This window comes from Apium graveolens, unplaced genomic scaffold (genome assembly GCF_009905375.1).
Source record: "Apium graveolens cultivar Ventura unplaced genomic scaffold, ASM990537v1 ctg3688, whole genome shotgun sequence".
NCBI classification, from domain to species: domain Eukaryota; kingdom Viridiplantae; phylum Streptophyta; class Magnoliopsida; order Apiales; family Apiaceae; genus Apium; species Apium graveolens.
The window spans coordinates 110,906-133,803 of NW_027418216.1; the positions used below are offsets into that span (position 1 = coordinate 110,906).

A 22,898-nucleotide genomic window follows, 5' to 3' on the forward strand; every position below is an offset into this window, starting at 1 on the left:
TATTTACAAAACTCTCATCTTCAATTCTTCATTTCCCAATCTCTCTCTCTCTCTCTCTCTCTCTCTCTCTCTCAATTAACGATGGGCCAAGGAACGCCAGGAGGAATGGGCCGTCAATCCGGCGACAGAAAACCCGACGGCGACAAAAAGGAGAAAAAATTCGAGCCAGCAGCTCCACCATCACGAGTAGGCCGTAAACAGCGCAAACAAAAAGGATCCGAAACAGCAGCTCGGATCCCAACAGTAACGCCGTTAACAAAGTGTAAACTCCGTTTACTAAAACTCGAACGAATTAAAGATTACTTATTAATGGAAGAAGAGTTCGTTGCGAATCAAGAGAGGCTTAAGCCTCAAGAGGAGAAAACCGAGGAAGATAGATCTAAGGTGGATGATCTACGTGGCTCTCCGATGAGTGTGGGGAATTTAGAGGAGTTAATTGATGAGAATCATGCTATTGTTTCGAGTTCCGTTGGACCGGAGTATTATGTGGGGATTTTGTCGTTTGTTGATAAGGATCAGCTTGAGCCTGGTTGTGCTATTTTGATGCATAATAAGGTGAATTAGTTTTGTTTCGGTTTTCGTGTTTAATTGTTGGTTGTAAACTTTTAATTATGCAGATTTAGGTAAGAGAGTTCGAAATTAGGTGTTAATTGAGTTTAGTTTCAAATTAGTTTGATTGAACTTTATTAGCAACTAAATTGGTACAAGATTAAATTGTTTTGGTTTTAATGTTGGTTGAAATTATGCGGGTTTAGGTTTTGGATGGAATTAGCGGTTAAACAAAGAATTTGGTTCGATAGGGGTAATTGTATTAGGAATTTGATTTAGTGATAGTTGTATAGCTTAGAGCTGCTTTTTTTGAGTTGAATTTGATGGTTAGGTTATGGGATTCGGAAAATTAAATGTTTATATATAGTTTTCTATGCTACGAAAGAATATTGAATTTTTGGTCTTTAATAATATCTAGTGATATATAGTGTAAATAGGAATTTTTGAAGTTTTCTTTTCTATAAATGATGGGTGGTAATATCGGTAGAGGGAATTACACATTTAAAAATAACATTAAACATCTTAGTGATAGAAAGTGTACACTATAACGTGACTATATTACTAGAAAACAAATGTAATGTGCTTACTTTATGGTTTATACGTTGGGAGCAAGGTGTAACCTAGCCGAAAACATTGTCACGCTCTATCTCTAGTTCGATTAAAAGTATTGATTTGAGATTTACCGGCTTGTAATTCTTAAGCTCGAAGCTCACATTGACAAAAATTCAATATGCTCAAATTTGATTGCCATATATAGACAAAAGCTCAATACAACTTCAACCCTGTTAAGAATGCAAAATACACATTAAGTTGTATATTATAGTATATTTTATAACTTGTAAATATTTATAAATGAAAGCTAGTTTTCGCTTGCGAACCCACTGAGTTGAGTGAATATAAGCTTGAGTTTAGGTCAATAAAGTATTTGAATGGCTCTAGTTTGAGGTCTGCTCAATAATTTGTCCAGTTGAATTTGAGTATTTTAAGAGCTAGAGCCGAATTCGATGAGCTTAGTTATAGTTTGACTAGTTTAAACTCCTAGTTCTGAGGAGAGGATGTGATGCTATTAATTTAAGTTTAGAGGTGAGGCAAATTGTGTAATTAGCTCTATTATTTATCAAAACATCATAAAAAACATGTGTCTAATTGTGCATTTAATAAGACATCTGCGAGCTCAATGTCCATTAAATGTGCTTGATGTCTTTCAAATCTAAGCTTTTCTTTCTTAATCGCGAACTTGCTATTCTGTTATTTATTAGGCATCTTGTGTATAATATGAAAGATTCATGTTGCTGAGTTCATAATTGTTTCTTACTTTGTTCCTCATTCTTAATAAGATCCTAATTTTTAATTCTTTGGAGTTTTGAACCCATGCCAACTTGTGTTGTAAAAGTTTTTGAAGGCTGGAGGAGTATTTTGTCCTAAATAGAATAATACACCAACATTATGGATAATTATTTAGTTATCTTTTGTGTAATTATCTCATGTAATTCGTCAATGCTATACCAATTTCTTTTCATAACTTTTTGGTGTGCACATAATGGATTTGTAAACAGTTAAAGTATATTGCCAAAGTTTTACAATATTGCTTACATTGTAAAAGATATAAACATTATAATCATTGTTAGTATTATTATGACATGTCGTATTAACAAAGCAGAAGAGTATATGGTATTACAGATATGAGGGACTATGTTTCTTATTTTGTGTAGCCACTCTTGTTTGACCAGTAATGTTGTTCTTCTGAGAATGCATGTGGAAACTAAGAATGTGGTGTATTCATGTATCATATTTTTCAGGTTCTTTCTGTGGTTGGTCTGCTTCAAGATGATGTTGACCCAATGGTATCTGTGATGAAGGTTGAGAAAGCTCCTTTAGAATCATATGCTGATATAGGTGGTCTGGATGCTCAAATACAGGAAATAAAAGAAGCAGTTGAGCTTCCACTGACACATCCTGAATTGTACGAAGACATTGGTATCAAGCCTCCTAAAGGAGTCATACTTTACGGAGAGCCTGGAACAGGGAAGACCTTGCTTGCCAAGGTATGTAGCAAATAGCAATGAATTGCCTCCTTTTTTCATGTGGATTCGGAATTCTGTACTTACATTTCTTTATAATTGCACTCTTGCCAAGACATGATGCGTCATGCTAAGTTATAATCTGTAGAATTAATTATGTAGCTGTGTATCATTCACTCATTCAGGATTTCCCCTCTATATACTATTTAGGCATCTTCAAAAAAAACTTTCTTTAATCAGTGAGCACTGAGCACTTTCTACACTAGTCGAAATTTCGTGGGGGCAGCGCTTGTTATATTAGTGTAGGTACTGAATTTATGATAATGTAATAAGGATGTATTAAACTTTTTCCTTTTAATGATATGATTGATATCAACGTGCGTAGGTTAATAAACTTTTCCCGTTCCCGTAACAACCGCATACAAAAAAAATGCATTTAAAAGTTATTTGATTGTTTCTGCTGAACAAATCAATATATTGGCTTTCTTGAGCTAAAGTTTTGCAGCCGAGGGAGTCTTAAACTAGTTCCGATGCACTGAATTTGCAATCTTAAGGGATCCAGAAAAGAATTTAATAGCTACTGTGTAGATAATAGTTTTCTTGTTTTTCCTCTCAAAGGTTCACGCTACCTCCACTGTCAATTAATTCCAAGAATACTAAGATATTGTAGTAACTTTATGAAACAATGCACACATGTGAGTTGACTAAATTTTTCATGATTTTTACAACTAGAGTGCTGGTGGAGCAGCATTTTATGTATGTATTGTTCATCAACTGAATGGTACATTTATTTTTACGTCTAGCAGTATCTTTACTCGGAAACATCGAGTAACCCCGTGGCACATACATAAAACCAACTGCATGTAGTGAAGCGTACATATCTGGACCTGTGGTGTGTCAAAATTAGGTCTCTGTTTACGTGCTGTTTGTTTCAATTATTTTTGTGTATGGACACTGGCTCAGTGGAGCTTCATATGTATCATTGGTTTATTTTAATTGTTCTTAAGCTTTTATTGAAATTTGAAGACACTTTCTTTTTCTCAGGCAGTTGCAAACTCTACATCAGCAACTTTCTTGCGTGTTGTTGGCAGTGAATTGATTCAAAAATACCTTGGAGATGGTCCAAAATTGGTGAGAGAACTCTTCCGTGTTGCTGATGACCTCTCGCCTTCCATAGTCTTCATTGATGAAATTGACGCTGTTGGAACCAAAAGGTATGAATTTTTGGCTATTCAAGTGTACCATTGCGGAGTCACTTATCAACCTTGCAAATATGCTTCACAGGTATGATGCCCACTCAGGTGGTGAACGTGAAATTCAAAGGACCATGTTGGAGCTTCTAAATCAGTTGGATGGCTTTGATTCAAGAGGAGATGTGAAGGTCATTCTGGCTACAAACAAAATTGAAAGTCTTGATCCTGCTTTGCTCCGGCCTGGCCGGATAGATAGGAAGATTGAATTTCCTCTACCTGATATCAAAACTAAAAGGCGCATTTTCCAGGTAAAAAAGTTGCACAATTGTTTTAGTAATCAAGTTTTGCTAATATATGACTCACTATGTTGCTAATCAACGTTTTCTATAATGGTGCTTAGATCCACACATCTAGGATGACGTTATCCGATGATGTCAATTTGGAAGAATTTGTTATGACTAAAGATGAGTTATCTGGTGCTGATATCAAGGCAATATGCACTGAAGCTGGTTTGCTTGCACTAAGGGAGCGCCGTATGAAGGTACACTAATTTGAGTTTAAATTCCCATACCACCAGCAGTTTAAGTTTTAATTTTGCTGGAAAGTCAATTAGTGCAGAGATGGTTTTATATTCGACGCGAACCCAACATCACAACTGCACTACCCTAAACTTCCAACTTTATTAATATCTAGAAGGTGTACCGTGTAACATAATAAGAGCATGTTGTACAAGCTAGGATGAAATCTGTTTGGCCAGAATATGTGCTTTTCATTTAAATATTTATTCTGTTAATTACAACATCAGATATCATATGTTTTGGCACAAAATACTGCTTGGTCAGAAATTAGGATCACTTGGCTATGCTAAATTTATGTTATGCTAAATTTGTGTACAGTTAAGGAATTAGGCATGCTATGTGAATTTTCTCAACGTAGAATGTGTACCAATAGCTTGTATGTACAACTTTGGATGAAATAGAGTTTCCCAGGAATCTGCACGGATAAATGTACCCGTTCTGTTCATTGCCATTGTCAGAGACTATTTTTCGTATTGAATTAAATTTGGTCTATATGCCATGACTTCGTGATGTGCATTGCTCTGTTCATGGCATTTAGGACTTATATTGCCCCATGGTTTGGGGCTAATGTGTTTTATTCAACTGTTCTTTTTTCTTTAACATTATTTACTGAATTGCGTTCAGGTGACTCATCCAGATTTTAAGAAAGCAAAAGATAAGGTGATGTTCAAGAAGAAAGAGGGGGTTCCAGAAGGACTTTATATGTAAAATTACTGTTTGTTATTTGCTTCGGCTTTCTATGATTTTGGATTTAAGCATTTTGCCTTGAATGTAGCAACTGTGTATTACACTATTACCTTCTTTCTCTGTTTTTTTTTGCTAGTTACTATTACCTTCTTTCTATATTCCCTCATCATGCGTGTACATATCTTGTTATCGATATTCGACTAGTATTTATAGGTTTTTGTACGGGGAAATGTTAAATCCAGAGCAGATTTTTTTATTTTCAGAGCAAAATGAAGCCAAAAGACCGAACTACCTTCATAGGAAGTGCTGGTTCAGGGGTGAATTATGTGCTTACAGGGCATTTTTGTCTTTTCACTTTTTATTTGCTCCGGAAATTAAAAATCAGGATTTAACATTTTCTTTTTGTACTCGGTAAAAGAATTAGAATAAGCAGACTTTTAGTTTTTGTTGACGAGGAGCTCATTTTCCATGGCAAAATAAAATAAAATATTGAATGTACAAATTTACTGATTAATGCAGGCAGAAATATTACCTGTATGCTTAATAGGTATTAGACTATTACCCATCACCGTAGGCAGAACGAATAAATACATTTATGGATATAATAACAATCACTACTGGTAGCTAGTGTCTGTCGTAGCTATAGAAATTGATCGATTTTTTAACAATTCTCGATAAATTTTCAAAAAATCGATCAAAATATTTTGTCTGATTTAATCAATTTTTGATAAATAATTTAATTTTTTAAAAATTTTCCGATAAATCACAAATCGCTATCTCGTATAATTATTTTCGTAAATTTTTGTGAGTTTACATAGACAACCTAATCGATAATAATAAACGACAAGTACCGTTTGTATTTACAGGATTCCTCAGCCTTGCTGAATGCTGAATTCACAAGAGAGAAAGATATGGAGTAATATTAATGGCTAGTTTCATCTTCTCGTCCACCTTACAAATTAGCAATATTTATTAACATATTTGAAATTGAATAAAAGTTGGAATTGATATAAGAAGGAAACTCTGAATGCGAAATTTATATAATGTATAATTTAAGGATCATCATCATATGGAAACGGTGTAGTTGAGGCGGGCAAAGGCAAGACTATATCGATACGTCCATCTACTACATATTTCTTGAGCATTGCTATGCTAGCAGGTTGACTGCACAAAGCATTTCCTGTCAGGTCTAAACGCTGAAGCTTCCCTAGTTCATGAATAAAAACAGAATTTCCGGTTAGCAAAGCACAGTTTACAAAATTTTGATATCCCAGCACTAGTATTTTTCAAGTTTACTCTCAATTTCCCTAGTAAATTTGAATATAGTATATTCTCCTGTTTAAAGTTAGATGGACTCCCTCTTTTTTATCTTACTTTAATGCCTGATGATGGTTTGGAAGAGAAAAGGACGAGGACGGCGGAATATAAAATTAGCTGCTGATTTCATTAAAGCCTAAGAATTTGAAATGGAAAAACATGGTATACTCTTTTTTTCTTTTTTTAAATTTTTTAAGAATTAATTCTTATTAATGATTCCACGAGATGCATAATTTAAAGCTGAAAAGAATTGACAGAATTTCTAATATGTTATGGAATTGTTGCTAAGAAAGACCTTAATAAGCACTATGGATGCAAATACAAACCCCTCTAGTATATCAGCATGAAAAAATTCTGCTCAAGGAAAGTGTACCTTTTGCAGATTCCAGAGAAGAGCTTATGATATGCACAGCTTCAGCAGGCAAAACATTGTAACTAGCATCAATTTTGATAAGTTCGGGGGCCAACACAATGAGTTTTGATATAAATTTTGCAGCTCCCACACCTCCGGAATTTCCTCTATAAAAAATTTTTACAAGTCGTGTTTTAGGCGTGAGAAGTTATTCAACTCTTTTAATAGATGTCATGAATGACAGTAAACCTTATATTGATGAAAACAAGCTTCACTCCTCCTGTAATTTGCTCTTGGGCTTCCAAAAAACCAGATGAGTTGATCCCAATATCATGAAACTGAAGTTCTTTTATTCCCGTGCATATAAATTTACCTAATTGTACTCCAACTTCACTGTAGGTCACACATGTTAAAATTGAATGCTTAAAAGAATTCATATAAAGGATAATGAAGTGCAAATGCCAACAGACCTGCCAAGATTATTGTCTCCAATGCGAAGAGAATTCAACGGCTTTTTAAATGATGAAAGAACTTGCAACAGCCTTTTAACTCCATGACATGTAAGCTTACACTCCTCCAAATTCAAATCAACAAAGGGGGTGATCCTCTCAGCCATGCTGGTAAAGTATGGCATTAAAGTCCTGTAATTTTCACAAAGAGCTTGTGAGAGAGATGATTGTATAAATTCAAGGTCACAAGGAAAGTAAGATGCAACCAACATCAATCCATCATCCGCTATTGGGTTGTCACATAAATCAAGTGTCTCCAAGTTTGGCATATGAAACAGAGCATAATTAAGACAGTCTGCATCATCTTTCTGTAGATTATTTCCCCTGAAAACAGAAAAATACCTCTGGTCATGCAATTTTTGAATTTAGTGGAGATATATTACTAGAGGAATCAAAATGTTTAGTGTGTTTGGTTCTGGTGTTTCGCACAAAAATAAGTGCTTACTTTTTAGAAGAATACAAAATCATGTCCTTTGTTTTGAAGAGAAGTGTATTTGTATGAAATGAAGAGCCAAACACCCACATTGTCTGTGTGCATGACTTAAGGTTAATCTAGACTGCACATTACATGCCTAAGATGAGTGATAAATAATATAAACGGGTGCGATTCTTTGGTTACAACACAGCTTTAGCTTGTGCACTTGTAGAAGCTCTCAATTTTCTAGTTTAACTTTACCCTGCAGTATTGCTTTCTATATTTTGAAATCACCAATTCCTGACAGAAGTTCATTTCATATTATTGTCATACCAGATAAAAGATACCTTAGTTTGAGTACGCAGAGTGACTTCAATGTGCACATTCCTGGATTTACATGTAAATGACTTGAAGGTTTCCATTTGAAATGAGAAAGCCAGCCAGATAACTGCATGAGATTACCTTAAAAATTTACACTGACCTTTGTAAGAATGCTAGCAAATTGTAAATGAGATCTGTAACTGACATTGTTTTCTGAAAGGTCCAGAAAAGCTATATTAGATGAAGCATCAAAGAGTGCACTGAAAATCATTCTTGCAGAACTCTGTTTTAACTCACAATCACGAAAATCTGCGGTACACAAACACCTAACAAGATGAACAGCATAAGCTTTTTAAGTGAGAGCAGCAGATGTTGAGCAAGGTTCGCTGATGTTAGGTCAATGTGTTGATGACTACAACTTCAAAAGATGCACAAAAGTATTTATGTCTTGATATGCTTTTTGAATCTACTTAATTTATATAAACATGACTAATTATTACACCGAAAACAACATCTACTGATGAAGCAAGAATGTCAAGGAAGACATGCAAGATGATCACCACCAACAATGAGTGGAAAAAGAAAACCAGAGAAAACGTAGAATTTGCTTATTAAATCACTTCTCAGGGTGTAAAAGCTTGGCTAATAAACCAAATAAACATGTACGGGACAGATGCACTCTTTTGTGTACTTTGAAGTTCGAAAGAAGATCAATTATTTAGGCTCTGTTTATCTGCAGGATAATAACTTGATTTTCGTGTATAGTTTTCAGGCAAAATAATTTATTTTCTTTCATTTGACCATCACTATAAAGATTATGAGGAGATAAATATTTTTAGGTATCAAACTCACAAAAAGAATATGGAATTCGAAAAATGTTTTCATCAAACGGAAGGAAGGAGTTAATTCATCAAGGGATTTGCCTCCTCTGGGATAAACTATATTCCCCAAACTAAACAAGCCCGTCAAATCGGGAAACATTTTAACTAACCTAAAGAAAACGCCTGAAAATCAGGAAAAATATTTTCCATAAAATGTACACCAAAAAACTCAAGAAACAAACTTCACCATGCAGCAGCTAGGCTTCTCAACAGAGCGGGGAAAATGGGGAACCCGCCCCAATCCGACCCAAATAGGGCCACCCCGCCCCACTCAAATGGGCTAGGGGCAATGACATGGAGCAAAATTTTACCTCGTTTAAATTTGGGACGGGTATGATATTGATATGATTTCCGCGAGGAAAACCCGTCCCGGATATAATTTAATATATATCTTTTTATAATATAATATAATATATTATTTTATATCATGTAGTAAAATATATTTATATTATAAATAAACTATAAATTACTTAATTTAGTTATATACATAATAATACAACAAATATATTGCATAATGTCTTTTAATTATCTATGCATTTATTTTAATGTTATATAAAATATTATAAAGAATCATTTTTTATTAATTTTTTGTAAAAAATTAATTATTAAACGAGGTGATGGGGCGGGGTGTGGGGACTTAGTTTTTGCCCGGGGGATGGGTAAACATTATAAATGCCCGCGAGGAAAGGAGGCCGGTATGGGGCCAAAAAAATATTTATGTGGGGCGGGTATGGGAATGACGAACCCGCCCCGAACCCGCCCCATTGAGAACCCTAGCAGAAGCAGGTGCAAGTAATTAAGTAAAAGGCATAAGAAGTTGTTCGGAAAAGTCATACCTTGTTGACGATAAGAAAGACCTCATTCCGGCAGGTATGGAAATTGAATCAGCTTCAAGAAGTCTTGATGTATTAAATGTTAAATGTTGAATTCTATGTGTTGGAAGATCCTTCGCGAGTAGTGATTCACATATTGCATTGACAAACTCCGAAGAAAGCTTGCAATGATAAATTGAAGGGATGCCATTGTTTCAGTGTTCTGACTTAAAAGTTTGCATACTCCTTCAACCTATAAGATTAAACATGCAAAAAAAAAAATTTAAATAATAATAACATATTTAATTGATATGGGGATTGGAAGGGAAAATTAAGAGACCTAGGGATCATTTGGCAAATCTGAATAAAAATATCTGAATTATTAAAATTTCTGAATAATTTAGAAATATTTATTCTGAATGAATAATACTGTTTGATATATAAAACTTATAAAATTTATGAACAGCAATAATTCTATATTACAAATAACTCATATTTTGGTATATGAGAACTTCTTTGAATAAAACAATAATTCATCATTATCATCATATTCCAAGCCATTATAAATAACTTTATTAATTTTTGTATGGGCTAACTGATAGGTTTTTTAAATTAATGTTTAAATATGAATACAACCAATAATAACATATCAAATATAACAAAACTTCGTTCAAGAAATTGTAATACTATTCTTGGAGAAAAGTAAAATTGTAGTGCTTGTACTCATTATATTTATAGTAAAATAAAAGCATGATTAGTGCAGTGTATAGTGAAGGAGCACAAGTAATGATACTCTGGCACAACTTTCTTAACTGTTGAGCAACACTTTTCTTTCTTAATGATTGAGAACTTTATTAATCGTTAAGATTTATAAAAAATAATACAAATGGTCTTAGGCGTTAAGAAAGACCTATTAAGAAGTATTAAGAGAGATTAAGAGGAAAACAAATGACCCATTACGGTCCAATATTTTTTAAACAGTCAGATTCATGTGTATTATTAAAACTTCAAAACTGTAAGTTAATGCCACTCTACCCGCAATATCAACCGATATGGATCACTACAGCCAAAGATCAATAAATCCAGCTTCCGATATTTCCACTTTTAAGGTCGCCCTCTTGAACCTCTACCTCCATGACTTCCTCCCTCCCTCTGAAACCCCCAAAGCCTTCCCCAATCGACTACCACTAGTTCCAATGCAAGTCCTAGAGTTGTCGTTTCAAAGTTGCTGCCGCTCCATTCTAATATATCCTTGATCTGAGTTTGGCTTATTGCAAGTTGGTTACCGTCGGCTTCAACTTCGATCAGAACAAAATTTGATCATTACAGTTTTAATTGGACTGATCAAACTCTCATGAGTCTCCCTTGTTTGGTCCATCCTCCCTTCAAAACGTATTGCTAACACCTCCAAATCCTCCTTGTTATTTCGAACCGTTGCATCTTTTCCTTCCAGTAACAACTCAGACAAAAAGTGTCGGATAGAGTACCTGCCCTCTCCACCACCATGGCCACCATACTCACCATTGCCATGGTTCGAAATGCTCTTATACCACTTGAAATGAGTTCACTACTCTTACTAATAACCAAGGAATTTTTAACAAGTAACTAAACAAGAACAGTAAACAATCCTCGCTGTGATCGCACCAGTATTTCTCACAAAATGATATAACTAACTATTATGGAGAGGTTCTGTCCTCTCACAAACAAATGAAAATATTACTTTCAGATTTGCCCCTCTTTCCCTACTCCTTATATCCTTTCCACTAACCAATTGCTCACACTCTGTTGCCCCTTCTAAGTAATATGTGTTGGATTGACCAACCCTTATCTTAATGTCTTGCTTACTGCAATATTGCTTGTGGTTTAGGTTGATGTATCACATAATTGCCTGTCTTATACACTCTTATTTTCTGATTTTTACTATTTTTGTTATCTACAATGCACAAAACTTTGACATTACATTTGTTATTTACAGATCAGCTTTCCAAATCAATAAGGAAAAACTATTTTATGATAGATTATCATGCTAACAAAATTCATGCACGCACATTGGGGACACATATATATATGATGCCATAAACTGACATTACCTGCTCTTTAGACTTAATCCATTGCACCACCAATGCTTCCAATTTACTGTTCCTTAACAAATGCTGCAACAGAAACAACCTGATATCTCATGACATGAACAGCAGGATTCATCATGTTTTGAGCATTAGTTTAAAAATTACATCTGACCTTAAGTCTCAATAGACTGGAAAAGCTGATTAGCTTTCAAATTTAAAGGGAAGATGAACTTCATTAGTTAATAAGACAACTATCAAGATGCCACTCACAACTCTTCCTACGAGCACATTAATATTGTCATGCTCATGATCATTCACTTCCTACATGTTCCATACTTCACTATCAGAAGTTCTAAATATAGTCACACTACAGGCAGAAGCCAAACTGGAATACAACCTAGAACACATCTATTTGTAGATACTGGTGCACCAGGTACAGCCTTTTAGAGCTTGAAAAACCACAACACTGGGAATCAATAAGAAGCTCAAGTACTTTTTATCCTTGAATATAAAACATATGGAGGACAGAAGCTAGACAAGTGTGAGAAGTATATTCTTCATGCGTTTTTCAGTTTCAACATGTGATTAAAAAAATTAACATTTCAATGAAAAACTGAAAATTTGACGATACTGTTAAATATATGATCCTATTGGGGCCTTCCTCTAACACCTTAAACTTTTAGATAGCTGGTTACTCAACATGGTATCAGAGCTTAGGCTGGCGGGAGGACTAAGGTTCGATTCCCAGCCACCCCCAACATTCTCACAATTTAATGTGGACACTAAAGGCAATTAATGCCCCAAAAGATGGGCGCCGGTGTTCCACTCTTCGACCCATAAATGGGCTTTCGAGTGAGGGGGAGTGTTAAATATATGATCCTATTGGGGTCTTCCTCTAACACCTTAAGGTTTTAGATGAGCTGGTTACTCAACACCGTGAAGAAGAAATAGCAGCACTATATTCTATCCCTATTACTCAACATAATATAATATGATGAAGATATTTTATCACCATATAGAGTTTACCTATATATGTTTATGTGAACATGCAGTAGTATGATATTTTTCTTGTCCCAGAGGATTAGAATCTTTACAGGGAATTTTCTCCCTTGCACAAAGTACGCAAAAACAAAAAGGAAGAATACTACACAATGGTGAAGTCAGTTTTGGCGATGGCCCAAAAATTTATTTCCTCGTCCGAAGACTTGGTTATGAAGCTTTGAGATTCAAGTACCCTAATATCATAATCATTAATTTTGCAAAATAAGTAGCAAGTTTCTCTAGTAAGAAAATGTGATTTTTAGTTAAATTGCAGAACTTTTCACAAGTAGTATTAATACGCAAAGATAAGTCTATTTACAATAAAATCCAAAGATTACAGAAAACCTAACTGTTGCAACCTGCAAGGAATCCAGATATAGCTTCCTCGCATGAAAAAAATAATAGTTCGGCCTAGGAGTTAGGGTGATGTATCTATTTCTTTAATATTTTTGTTCATTTAATACAACAAATATCTATGCAGATATGTTTGAGAAAGTAATAGAAACCTAGAACTAGCAGATAAACACAAATGATTGAAGTAGGGGGTTTTCTTTTGTGAAGCCACTTACACAAGTTTCTCTCCGTAAAAGCACATTTTGAAGTGTCAGACACCTACATTTGTAACAAAGATAGCAAACAATGGCAGCTGGGTTAGATTTATTGCTTATCAGAAGCTCAAAGGGATATTTTTTTGCTTCATTACATATCTAAAGAATGACAAAAATGCAAGGATATTAGATAAAAATAATTTCTTGTAAATGTTCAAAGCAGATCAGGTATTTTTCGGAACAAATTGATGCATTATTATATTAAACAAGCAAATAAAACAGAGGATCCAGATGTACGATCTATACTAATTATTGAACTAAGTCTACCATTCATTATACAATTACTGATCACTCCTCAACTATGTTTGATTATCAAAAAATGTCAGTTTAAATTTTTTTTTTTAAAAAAATCCTAACCATATTTACCAATTTTCAATTTTCCTCTCAAACCTGTCTTTTATTTCAATACGAAACTTATGTTTAAGTGTCAATCAAACTTCTGAACCCAACTACAAGCTTCAAGCGTCAACCTGCCGTTTATTTCTAAAGCACACAACAGAGAACTTCTCTACTAGTGCACCTCAAAAACATGTATTTTATTTTTATTATTTTTCAAAATCCAGCCGTATGGATGTAAAATTCTTGGAAAAATTGATCCCGTATGCAAATAATATGCAACTTACAATAGTGTTCCACGATTATAAAATTCTTGTTGTATTTTTCAACATTTAGTATTTGATATGACCTATTTGTTATAAAATTATCATTCCAGGTCACTATATTCAGTGAAACTTTGCATAAATTATTACATGGGTATGGTTTTATTATTCATAAATTATTGCATTTAGAAATTTTAGTCCATAGAAATATGTATAATGTGATTATAACTGTACTGAAGTTCTTAAATTTCAATTTAAACCAATAAAAGTAACTTTTGAATAACATGTTACAATTCATATTTATTAAATTCTTGTATTTATTAGTATTACGAATGTATAATATACGCTTTGTTTTTGTATTATTTTGTTTAAGATTATAGTACTACGGGAGTTGATTTTATTTTGTAATTTACATCTATATCTGAATTATAGCATTATTAACATATTAATAAAAAGAAAATTCATTTATTTATTTAGTAAATAAGTAACTGATACAATGCGCGGGTTATACTAGTCTTAATAATATATGGGTAAAAAAGGTCTAGTATGTAAAAATAATGACTGGCATATTATGTATGAGCAGAGGCAGATCAGGGGGGTCCAGAGGGGCCCTTCCCCCCCTGAAATTTGAAGATATACTAACTAGGATATAAACCACTCATATTGATGCTGCAGTTCAGCTGGTTTGTGATGGTAGTTCCAGTCCTCTGTAGTCTATACTACCATTTTTTCTTACTTCATTATTTCTTTATTTATATTTTCTTTCTTTTTAGTTACTCTCTCTTTGCAAATGTATCCCACTTGCATTCCGGTCAAAGTGTACTTATATGCGTTTTATTTGTGTACTAATATTATATAGTAGTACTTTGCTTTATTGTGCTACGATAATTAGATTTTTCTAGATTAATGCAATAATGCTAAAGATATAGAAATGAAAATACCAAAACATAGAGGAGATAGTTTGGTGTTTGAGTGTTTCTGGCAAGAGGTCGAATGCGATAGAAATTCTAGCAAGAGGTCGAATGCGATAGAAATTATCTATACTTTACTGTAAATTTTCGGTTAAATTTAGTGAATTTTGTTATTGGGAAAAATGTTTGTATTAATAAAAAAAAATTGGACCCCCCTAAAAAATAATTCCCGAGTCCGCCACTGTGTATGAGCACAGAGAATTTAAAAGCTCAATGAAAAGCTACTACATTTATGTGAAAATGAAAAGCTACCTGGCATATAAACCAAAATGTTGGCAGTGATAAGCCAGTTTTGAGTATTCAACCTTTAAATAACTTCCAAGTTGCTTATAACCCATAGATAACAAAATGGAATCTGCAAAACCCATTATCGATTATTGAAAACCAGAGACATGGATTAGGCATATGAAAATAGAATAAAGAACAGATTTATCAATAAGTAAAGGTAAGTTAATCAAGTTATGACATCTGAATGTTTAACTTACGTGACAATAGCAGATAGAGCAACAAAGGACATGAAGTCATATAAAGAGACGGATGATAGCAGCAAGTTGCAGTGAATGGCCTATGAAACCCATAAAATGAAACCAACATGGTATACCTGGAATCTTAATGTCACTAAGACAGCCCTCAAAATGAGGAAGTACAGCTTTCTCTGCCGCCACGGATAGGCACCTGCAGCATTGTCAACATAATTCATATACAAAATATTAACTATTGGTCCAGATTCCAGAAAGTAATATTCACGGGAATTCTAATACAGCTAGATTTCATACTTCTGTATATGTGAGTTCCAGTACAGCTCCTGCCACTCGTTTCTGGAATCATGAGTGCCTACTCTTTCTGCATGGCAGTAGCTGCAGTCCGCGGGTTTTATACGTCGGAAACCAGAGAAACGAGACTTATATAATGCCATCCATGCTGTCTCGAAGTTCTCGCATCTGCATCACCATAATTTTATGTACAAGTGAAAGTTGCTCCAAATAAGCACCAAAACTGGAGCTGGTGCTTAACTGCCTACTCTACGTTACCAGTGAACTACTCTACATTACCACTGAAAATACTCATTCAAGTTACTTCTCATACTATATTCCATCCGTCCAAACCTTTTACGTTTTCTCTGAATTCCCGAGGCAGCTTCATGCTCATTCTCATAATTTAGAGGTCTGCGGAAAAAAGATACACATTCACCAGATGTACTACAAAGGATATCCAAAAGCTATCTCATTATAAATTTATAATCACTTCTGACAACTTCTGCAGAGTGATATAATCAACCATACTTCCAAAAAAACAACACTACCTTGCACATGCACTGTCTAAAAAGTGTAAATCTGAAGACAATATTGTAATCAACCAAGAAGGCTCAAGGGTAATATTTTTCAAAAACTACAGACCGATATTTATAAGGACGATACAGCCAACCAAATCAGTCTTTTGTACTCCAGACTTATTGTTTTGTTATATGATAGTCTTCTCAGAGGTGGGGGATTGGGTAAAAAAAAGCTTGGAAAGAACAAGATAAACCAAGGGTAAATGTTCAAAACATACAGTTATTACATACCGGAAGCACATGTTCTATTATTCAATATCAAGCTACTAGAGTACATGTTCCATATATAGGAAAAGTAACTCAATCACCACCGATAAGAGTGCCATTATATCTCGTAAAGCTCCAGCTAGTCCCCACAACCAAGGCTCACAATGCATTAATTATTTCCGGACACCCTAGAAGCTTTTTAGAACATGACCTACTGCAAGTTTGTATTAAAAATTTTAATAGGGTCCTAGCAGCTTAGCGCAGGTTCAATTATGATGTTAAAATAGATGTAGCTATTTCTATAATTTGAAACCAAAAAGTGATTTTTGATGCTAAAGTAGAACTAATGGTCCAACTGGTAGATGTAAAATAGCACCAAACATATTCAAATAAAGCTATATTCTAGTAATTACCTAATCTTAAAGTACAAAACTATATTTGTCACTAAAGTTTTATTAATGCATTTGGAACTTGCATGCTTAGGTGGCAATTATAACAACATTTATACTTGGTTAGAGCAAGTCCAGTGGTGGTGCTAAAGTGGGTGCTATTGCTATAATTTAGCATCCACACAAAATAATCAACTCCAACGGGGATGCTATACTTGGTGCTAAAATAGCAAAATGCTATACTTGGTTCTAAATATAGAACTAAGTATAGATGGTGCTATAATTGTCACATAAGCATGCAAGTGGCAAAATGCATTAATAAAGCAATAGTGACAAGTATAATTGTGTACTTTATAATTATTTAATTTGAAATAGAGCTTATATTTAGATATGTTTGGTGTTATTTTGCATCTATCATTGGACCATAAGTTCTATTTTAGCATCAAAACCCACTTTCTTATTTCAAATTATAGCAATAACTACATCTATTTTAACATCACCAATGAACTTGCTCTTATATATTTAGCACAAAGTATAGTATTTTGCTATTTTGCATCTAAGTTTGGCATCCCATTGGAGTTGATTTTTTTGTGTGGATGCTATATTATAGCAATAGCACCCGCTTTAGCACCACCATTGGACTTGCTCTTACAATTACAATATCCTACCTAGCTATAAGCATATAACTAAGTCACCACGATCAATGGTTCCACACATGATCATTAGTCACCACAATCAATTGTTCCACACACGATAGAGTAACGACGCCATATGTGATAAACTAAAACATTAAAAAGATAGAGTTAACGTATTCCTCCACTAGAACAACCTATTTCTTTTTCAACTCGGTTTCAATTTTCTCGATGTAGAGTCTTGCCTCCAAATTTTTCACATTAACCAGCCTACAAGTGACAAAAATCTTGATGAGATGAAGGTAAATATCATTATCCTCCTTCAACAAATCTCATACCTCAAGCAAGATGTTGCTAATCTCAATGGTAATATTCGCAGCTTACGCCGAGATATTAATGTGAAAAAATGGGAGGCAAGACTATACTCTCAACATGGTGAAAAGTGAAACTTAGTTGAAAAAGAAATAGGCTATTTTAGTGAAGGGAATGCGTTAACTCTATCTTTTTAATGTTTTAGTTTATCACAATCATACGCTTGGAAAGAACAAGATAAACCAAGGGTAACTGTTCCAAACATAAAGTTATTAGTTACCGGAAGCACATGTTCTATTGTTCCAAACATAAAGCTCCAGCTAGTCCCCACAACCAAGGCTCGCATGCAATAATGTTAAATATCAACAATAATGATGAAACAAGCATGCTTAGGTCATCAATATGACATCATCACTGTACTCGGTTACTGTAGCAAGAGTAGCCTCCAAATTTCATAGTTACTGCAATAGATTTATTATAGGCAGTTAATAGTCATGTTTTATCTATAAACAGAGGCATAGCCTCATTGTAATACTTGGAGAAGTATGAATACAATTCATAGCATACACACTTCTGCCACTGTTCTATAATCTGTAGATCAGAGTTCTCTCTTTTCTCTCTAGCATATAATCTAAGTTTGTAACATGATATCAAAGCGGGATTATAAAGGAGTTTTTCAGTTGGAGCTTTGTTGTATTTCAAGGGAAACACAAGCTGCCTAGTTAGGGTTCTTCGAAATTAAACCCTGGCACAAAACCAAAACACAAATATATAGAGGCGAGTTTGTGGTGAGATTCCGACTTGGAACCACTAACATTCATGCTTTCACGCGCCCCTGGTAGATCGAGATCCGACGAGTTCATACATTCACCAAATCATACTCACTGTTTGTTTATAATAGTAACTGAGTTTACGAACCCAATTGCATCTATTTGAGAAATCTGACCATCAAACACTAACCAAACAGAAACCCAGATCTTGTTTTTTTCCATAGTAAACATAACAGAGTCAACTCAGTTTCTGGCAAAAGTTGCAATGTTTCCCAAGGGAATCTTGCGAGGTTTTTAATATCATCTGATTATCTTCAACATCTTCTTCAGATGAATTGATTGATACACTCTTTGCTCAAACCCATGTTTGTCACTCGACATGAGTTTACAAGCTGTTTGCTTGCAAGTTGTTAAATGGGCCAGACTTCTGTTACTGAGCCTATTAGGCCTGGTTTATAAAAAACGTTGACAGCCTACATAGTTGGTTGTGTTTGGGTGGGCTGACTTTTATTACTGGGCTGTTAGAATCTTAAGAGGTTAAGGAAGCATATTATTCTATTAGTTATCGGGTGATTTCACCTTGTCAAGACAGGTATCAAAGCAGCAGAAGTAGTGTATACAAATACATAAACACAGTTCACTGCTCCACAAATGACAAAGCAGCAGAAGTAGTGTATGTAACAACAAATCAGCAGAAGTAGTGTATGTAGACAACAAATCAGCAGAAGTAGTGTATACAGATACGTGCACACAGTTCACTGCTATATCTTACCTTCAATCTCGTAGAAGCAGAAAGACTAGTCCGTGGACGATCTTAAGGGACAGCAGTCTATAAAACCTACTGTTCGAGTTGCTCTCTAGTGTATGAAATTTCATATACCCATCCATCCGGTGCGAACATAGAACCTCCTCTGTTTAGACAGGTTCAGTCATAGCGAATAATCAAAGGAGTCCGGCATCTCTGAAAATTTATCAGTTCAAGGACTAATTGGTGGCCATCTTGTGCAGATTGCAGCACCTCTTGTGATTGTTTGACATAGGCTAAAATGTACTGGGTGGTTGAAAGTTCGAGCCCTGGTATCCCGAAATTCTAAGATAATTATCCCAAGATAAGTCAATTCCAAGATTGGTCAATCTCAAGATAGATTATTAACTCCAAGATGAGGTAATTCCAAGATGGGTCTTTAATCCTAACATGGGAGTGGTTTGATGCTAAGCTTATGCTTAAGAGCTTCTAGTGTTCCACTCTTCAATCCCAAGATAGGTTTTCATCCCAAGATGGGATTTCGAGTGATGGGGCGTGTTAAATATCAACAATAATGATGACATAAGCATGCTTAGGTCATCAATATGACATCATCACTGTACTCGGTTATTGTAGCAAGAGTAGCCTCCAAGTTTCATAGTTACTGCAATAGATTTATCATAGGCAGTTAATATTCATGTTTTATCTATAAATAGAGGCATAGCCTCATTGTAATACGTGGAGAAGTATGAATACAATTCATAGCATAAACACTTATGCCCCTATTCTATAATCTATAGAACAGATTTCTCCCTTCTCTCTAGCATACAATCTAAGTTTGTAACAATTAATTATTTCCCGAACACCTTAAAGGCTTTTTAGAACACGACCTACTGCAAGTTCGTCATAAAATATTTATTAGGGTCCTACAAGCTTACAATTACAATATCCTACCTAGCTATAAGCACATAACTAAGTCACCACAATCAATTGTTCCACACACGATCATAAGTCACCACAATCAATTGTTCACACGATCATTAGAAAAAATCATTATCGAAACAACAATATCTAAATCATTCATAGATATAAATTCCGCAAAATTAAAACACATCTAAACAAACAAAAAATTAGAGTGAAACTATACGACTAACAATGCATCCTGAAACTTCTGCAACGCTACAGCAGGTAATCGCGGAATCAAGCTCTCGATAATATCCGATGGAAGTTGATATAAACTCGATAAATCACCATCACCTATACGCACAAAAAACAGATTATCACAGATTATCAATACACATAAATTCACAATTCAACTTGAAAAATAGTTTAAAAACAGTAAAAACTAACCGAACAGAATCATATCTTTAACTGAATCTAAGCAGAGATTAAATAGAGAAGGAGCTTCTCTCATTTTTGAGCCTGAGCAATTAATTAAATAGGTGAGATAATAAATTAAAGTAATTAGTAATTAGAGCTTGTACAATTGGAATATAAACCCTAGAAATGATTGAATTGAACTTACCGGGTTCAATTGAATTTCAGAAGACTAAAGTTGTTTGGCGCTGTGGGTGAAAACTTTTCAAATTGAAGTTTTTCTCAAACTTTGCTAGTTTAAAACTTTAAAATGACCCTCTAAATTGAAAAAAGATTTTAATATATTTTTGTATAAAATAATAATATTGAGAAATTGTTTACTTTTGATTTTTTTAAAATCTTGGCCTGCTAAATGAACATTATGACTCATTCATTTGATAGGAAGAAAAATAATTTTTTTATCACTCAATTATTTATACAATTAAAAATCTATGACTCAACTTTCATTTTTATTTTTTGTCACTAACGTCACTTTTGTATTGAATTTTATCGTATCTTGTCCATGTTACTGTCGAAAAATGAAGAACATATTTCCCGTAAACGGCCCCATTCCGATCACCGACCACTCACCGGTAAGCCTATTTATAATTTTTTAGTCCAAATCACTATATACAAAATCAACAACTCATGTCAACAACAATCACGATCAAATGCTTCTCTACGATTCCGTTGAGTTCAACCAAAAAATCCGGCGAGTACAAAATCCGGCAATATCAAAATTGATTTAAAACTGAATAAACTAAATGCTTATGAAATTAATACACTCTTACAAGACTATTACACTAATTTATACTTACAAGTGATCACACAATCAACAAAAAATGATTCAATTTTAATACTTAAACTCCCAATTTGAACTCCAAATTTACATTCAAATTTGAGTTTGATCTTCAGAAACCTTAAGAACACTCGAGAGTTTTTTAAAAATACGGCCCGGGTCAGATGTCATGAGCAGGTTACTTGTTATGAATAGTCTAACTTAACATTTTTAGATAATAATAAAAGAATAGTTCGATTTGAAAAAGAAATATAACTCTTGGTGCCGAAAAAATAAAATATTTAGTTCAGTGATGATAGATTTCTAAATAAATTAATAGTTAAGTGTTAAAAAAATAATTTTTCCTATGGTAAGATGTTTTATATAGTATCAATTAAAATGTACTGGAGTCTTAAGAGCATCTCCTACAGTATTTTAGTAAACTCTTAAATATAATATAAAATAAGGATTTTTGTAGTGTGTGCTCATGGTCACATGCTAAGAGTTAGTGCTTGATTAGGTATCCACAAAATATTGGTGAAGAACTCATTAATAATGATGGACCTCCTGCATGTACAAAAATCTGCACTAATAAAATTTATTACAACCCATCAATCACACTTTCTTAGCTGGACACACACTAGACAAACCGTATAAATAATGCGACTCTTAGCAAGTTAGGACATATATTTCCGTATAACTCCAACAATACTCTTTATTTTGCATCTTGGGTTATATTTTATTTATATTTCAATTTTTTTTTATCGTAGGTAACCCGCAGCCGCTACACTTCGGGTGCGCACTGGGTAAACCCTACGGGCTCACGCTGTGACGACTGAGAATTTTGCGACATAATTAAGTCAATAAAGTATGTGTTATGTGATTATAATTATGTGACTAAGTGATGATTAATTGTCTTTTTTGTATATTAGAATATAGGAGCGTGGATAAAAAAAACGTTCCAATTTAAAGAGTCAGCTTAGAAGTTAAGCTGTGGTGTCGGGCCGTCAGGTAGAACGGAACCCGTCCTAATAGGGAGTTAAAGAATATAAAATATAAAATATGTGTGATTGAATGAACTGAATGTTTAAATAAAGTATTTCGTCCTAAGTGACGTGTTGATTGATAATGATAATGAGAAGCGTAATCGAAACGCTGAGCGTCGGGCCGTCAGGCTGAACGTGACCCGGTACGCGTAAAAGAGGATAAAGATTAAAGAAGGATAAATTCTACTGATCAGACCTGAGTCGTTACGTGATTATATATGTGAGATTGTTGTTTGTGTGCATGACTATGTGTTCTGTGACAATTTTATGAATTTTAAAGGGATTATGTGACTTAAATAAAGGTTTAATTAACCTTCGCGCATTTTTATAAAATCATTCGAGTAAGATAAAAATATGGGATTTGTTCTGTTATCTTCATAGCGGTCCTAGAGACTTTTTAAAAATTATGA

At 34.1% G+C, this 22,898-nt stretch overlaps 2 protein-coding genes across 2 annotated transcripts; one reads left to right on the forward strand and one right to left on the reverse strand.

Annotated features, from left to right (window-relative positions):
* Nucleotides 1–5,194, forward strand: LOC141701304 (26S proteasome regulatory subunit 4 homolog A-like). The gene is made up of 6 exons (XM_074504991.1): nt 1–555; nt 2,349–2,594; nt 3,615–3,784; nt 3,855–4,071; nt 4,164–4,304; nt 4,966–5,194. The coding sequence occupies exons 1-6, from the start codon at nt 82–84 to the stop codon at nt 5,047–5,049; spliced, it is 1,332 nt and encodes a 443-aa protein (XP_074361092.1). The 5' UTR covers nt 1–81; the 3' UTR covers nt 5,050–5,194.
* A 649-nt stretch (nt 5,195–5,843) lies between these two features.
* On the reverse strand, nt 5,844–20,917 carry LOC141701306 (uncharacterized). The gene is given in 18 exon segments (XM_074504993.1): nt 5,844–6,235; nt 6,719–6,864; nt 6,947–7,090; nt 7,168–7,338; nt 7,417–7,530; nt 7,969–8,069; nt 8,148–8,268; nt 9,660–9,828; nt 9,831–9,888; nt 11,726–11,788; nt 13,312–13,354; nt 15,173–15,275; nt 15,522–15,595; nt 15,697–15,861; nt 16,027–16,086; nt 20,463–20,565; nt 20,659–20,730; nt 20,834–20,917. Coding segments are annotated over 17 exon segments (1,854 nt in total). The 5' UTR covers nt 20,723–20,730; nt 20,834–20,917; the 3' UTR covers nt 5,844–6,080.
* Between the last annotated feature and the right edge of the window lie 1,981 nt (nt 20,918–22,898).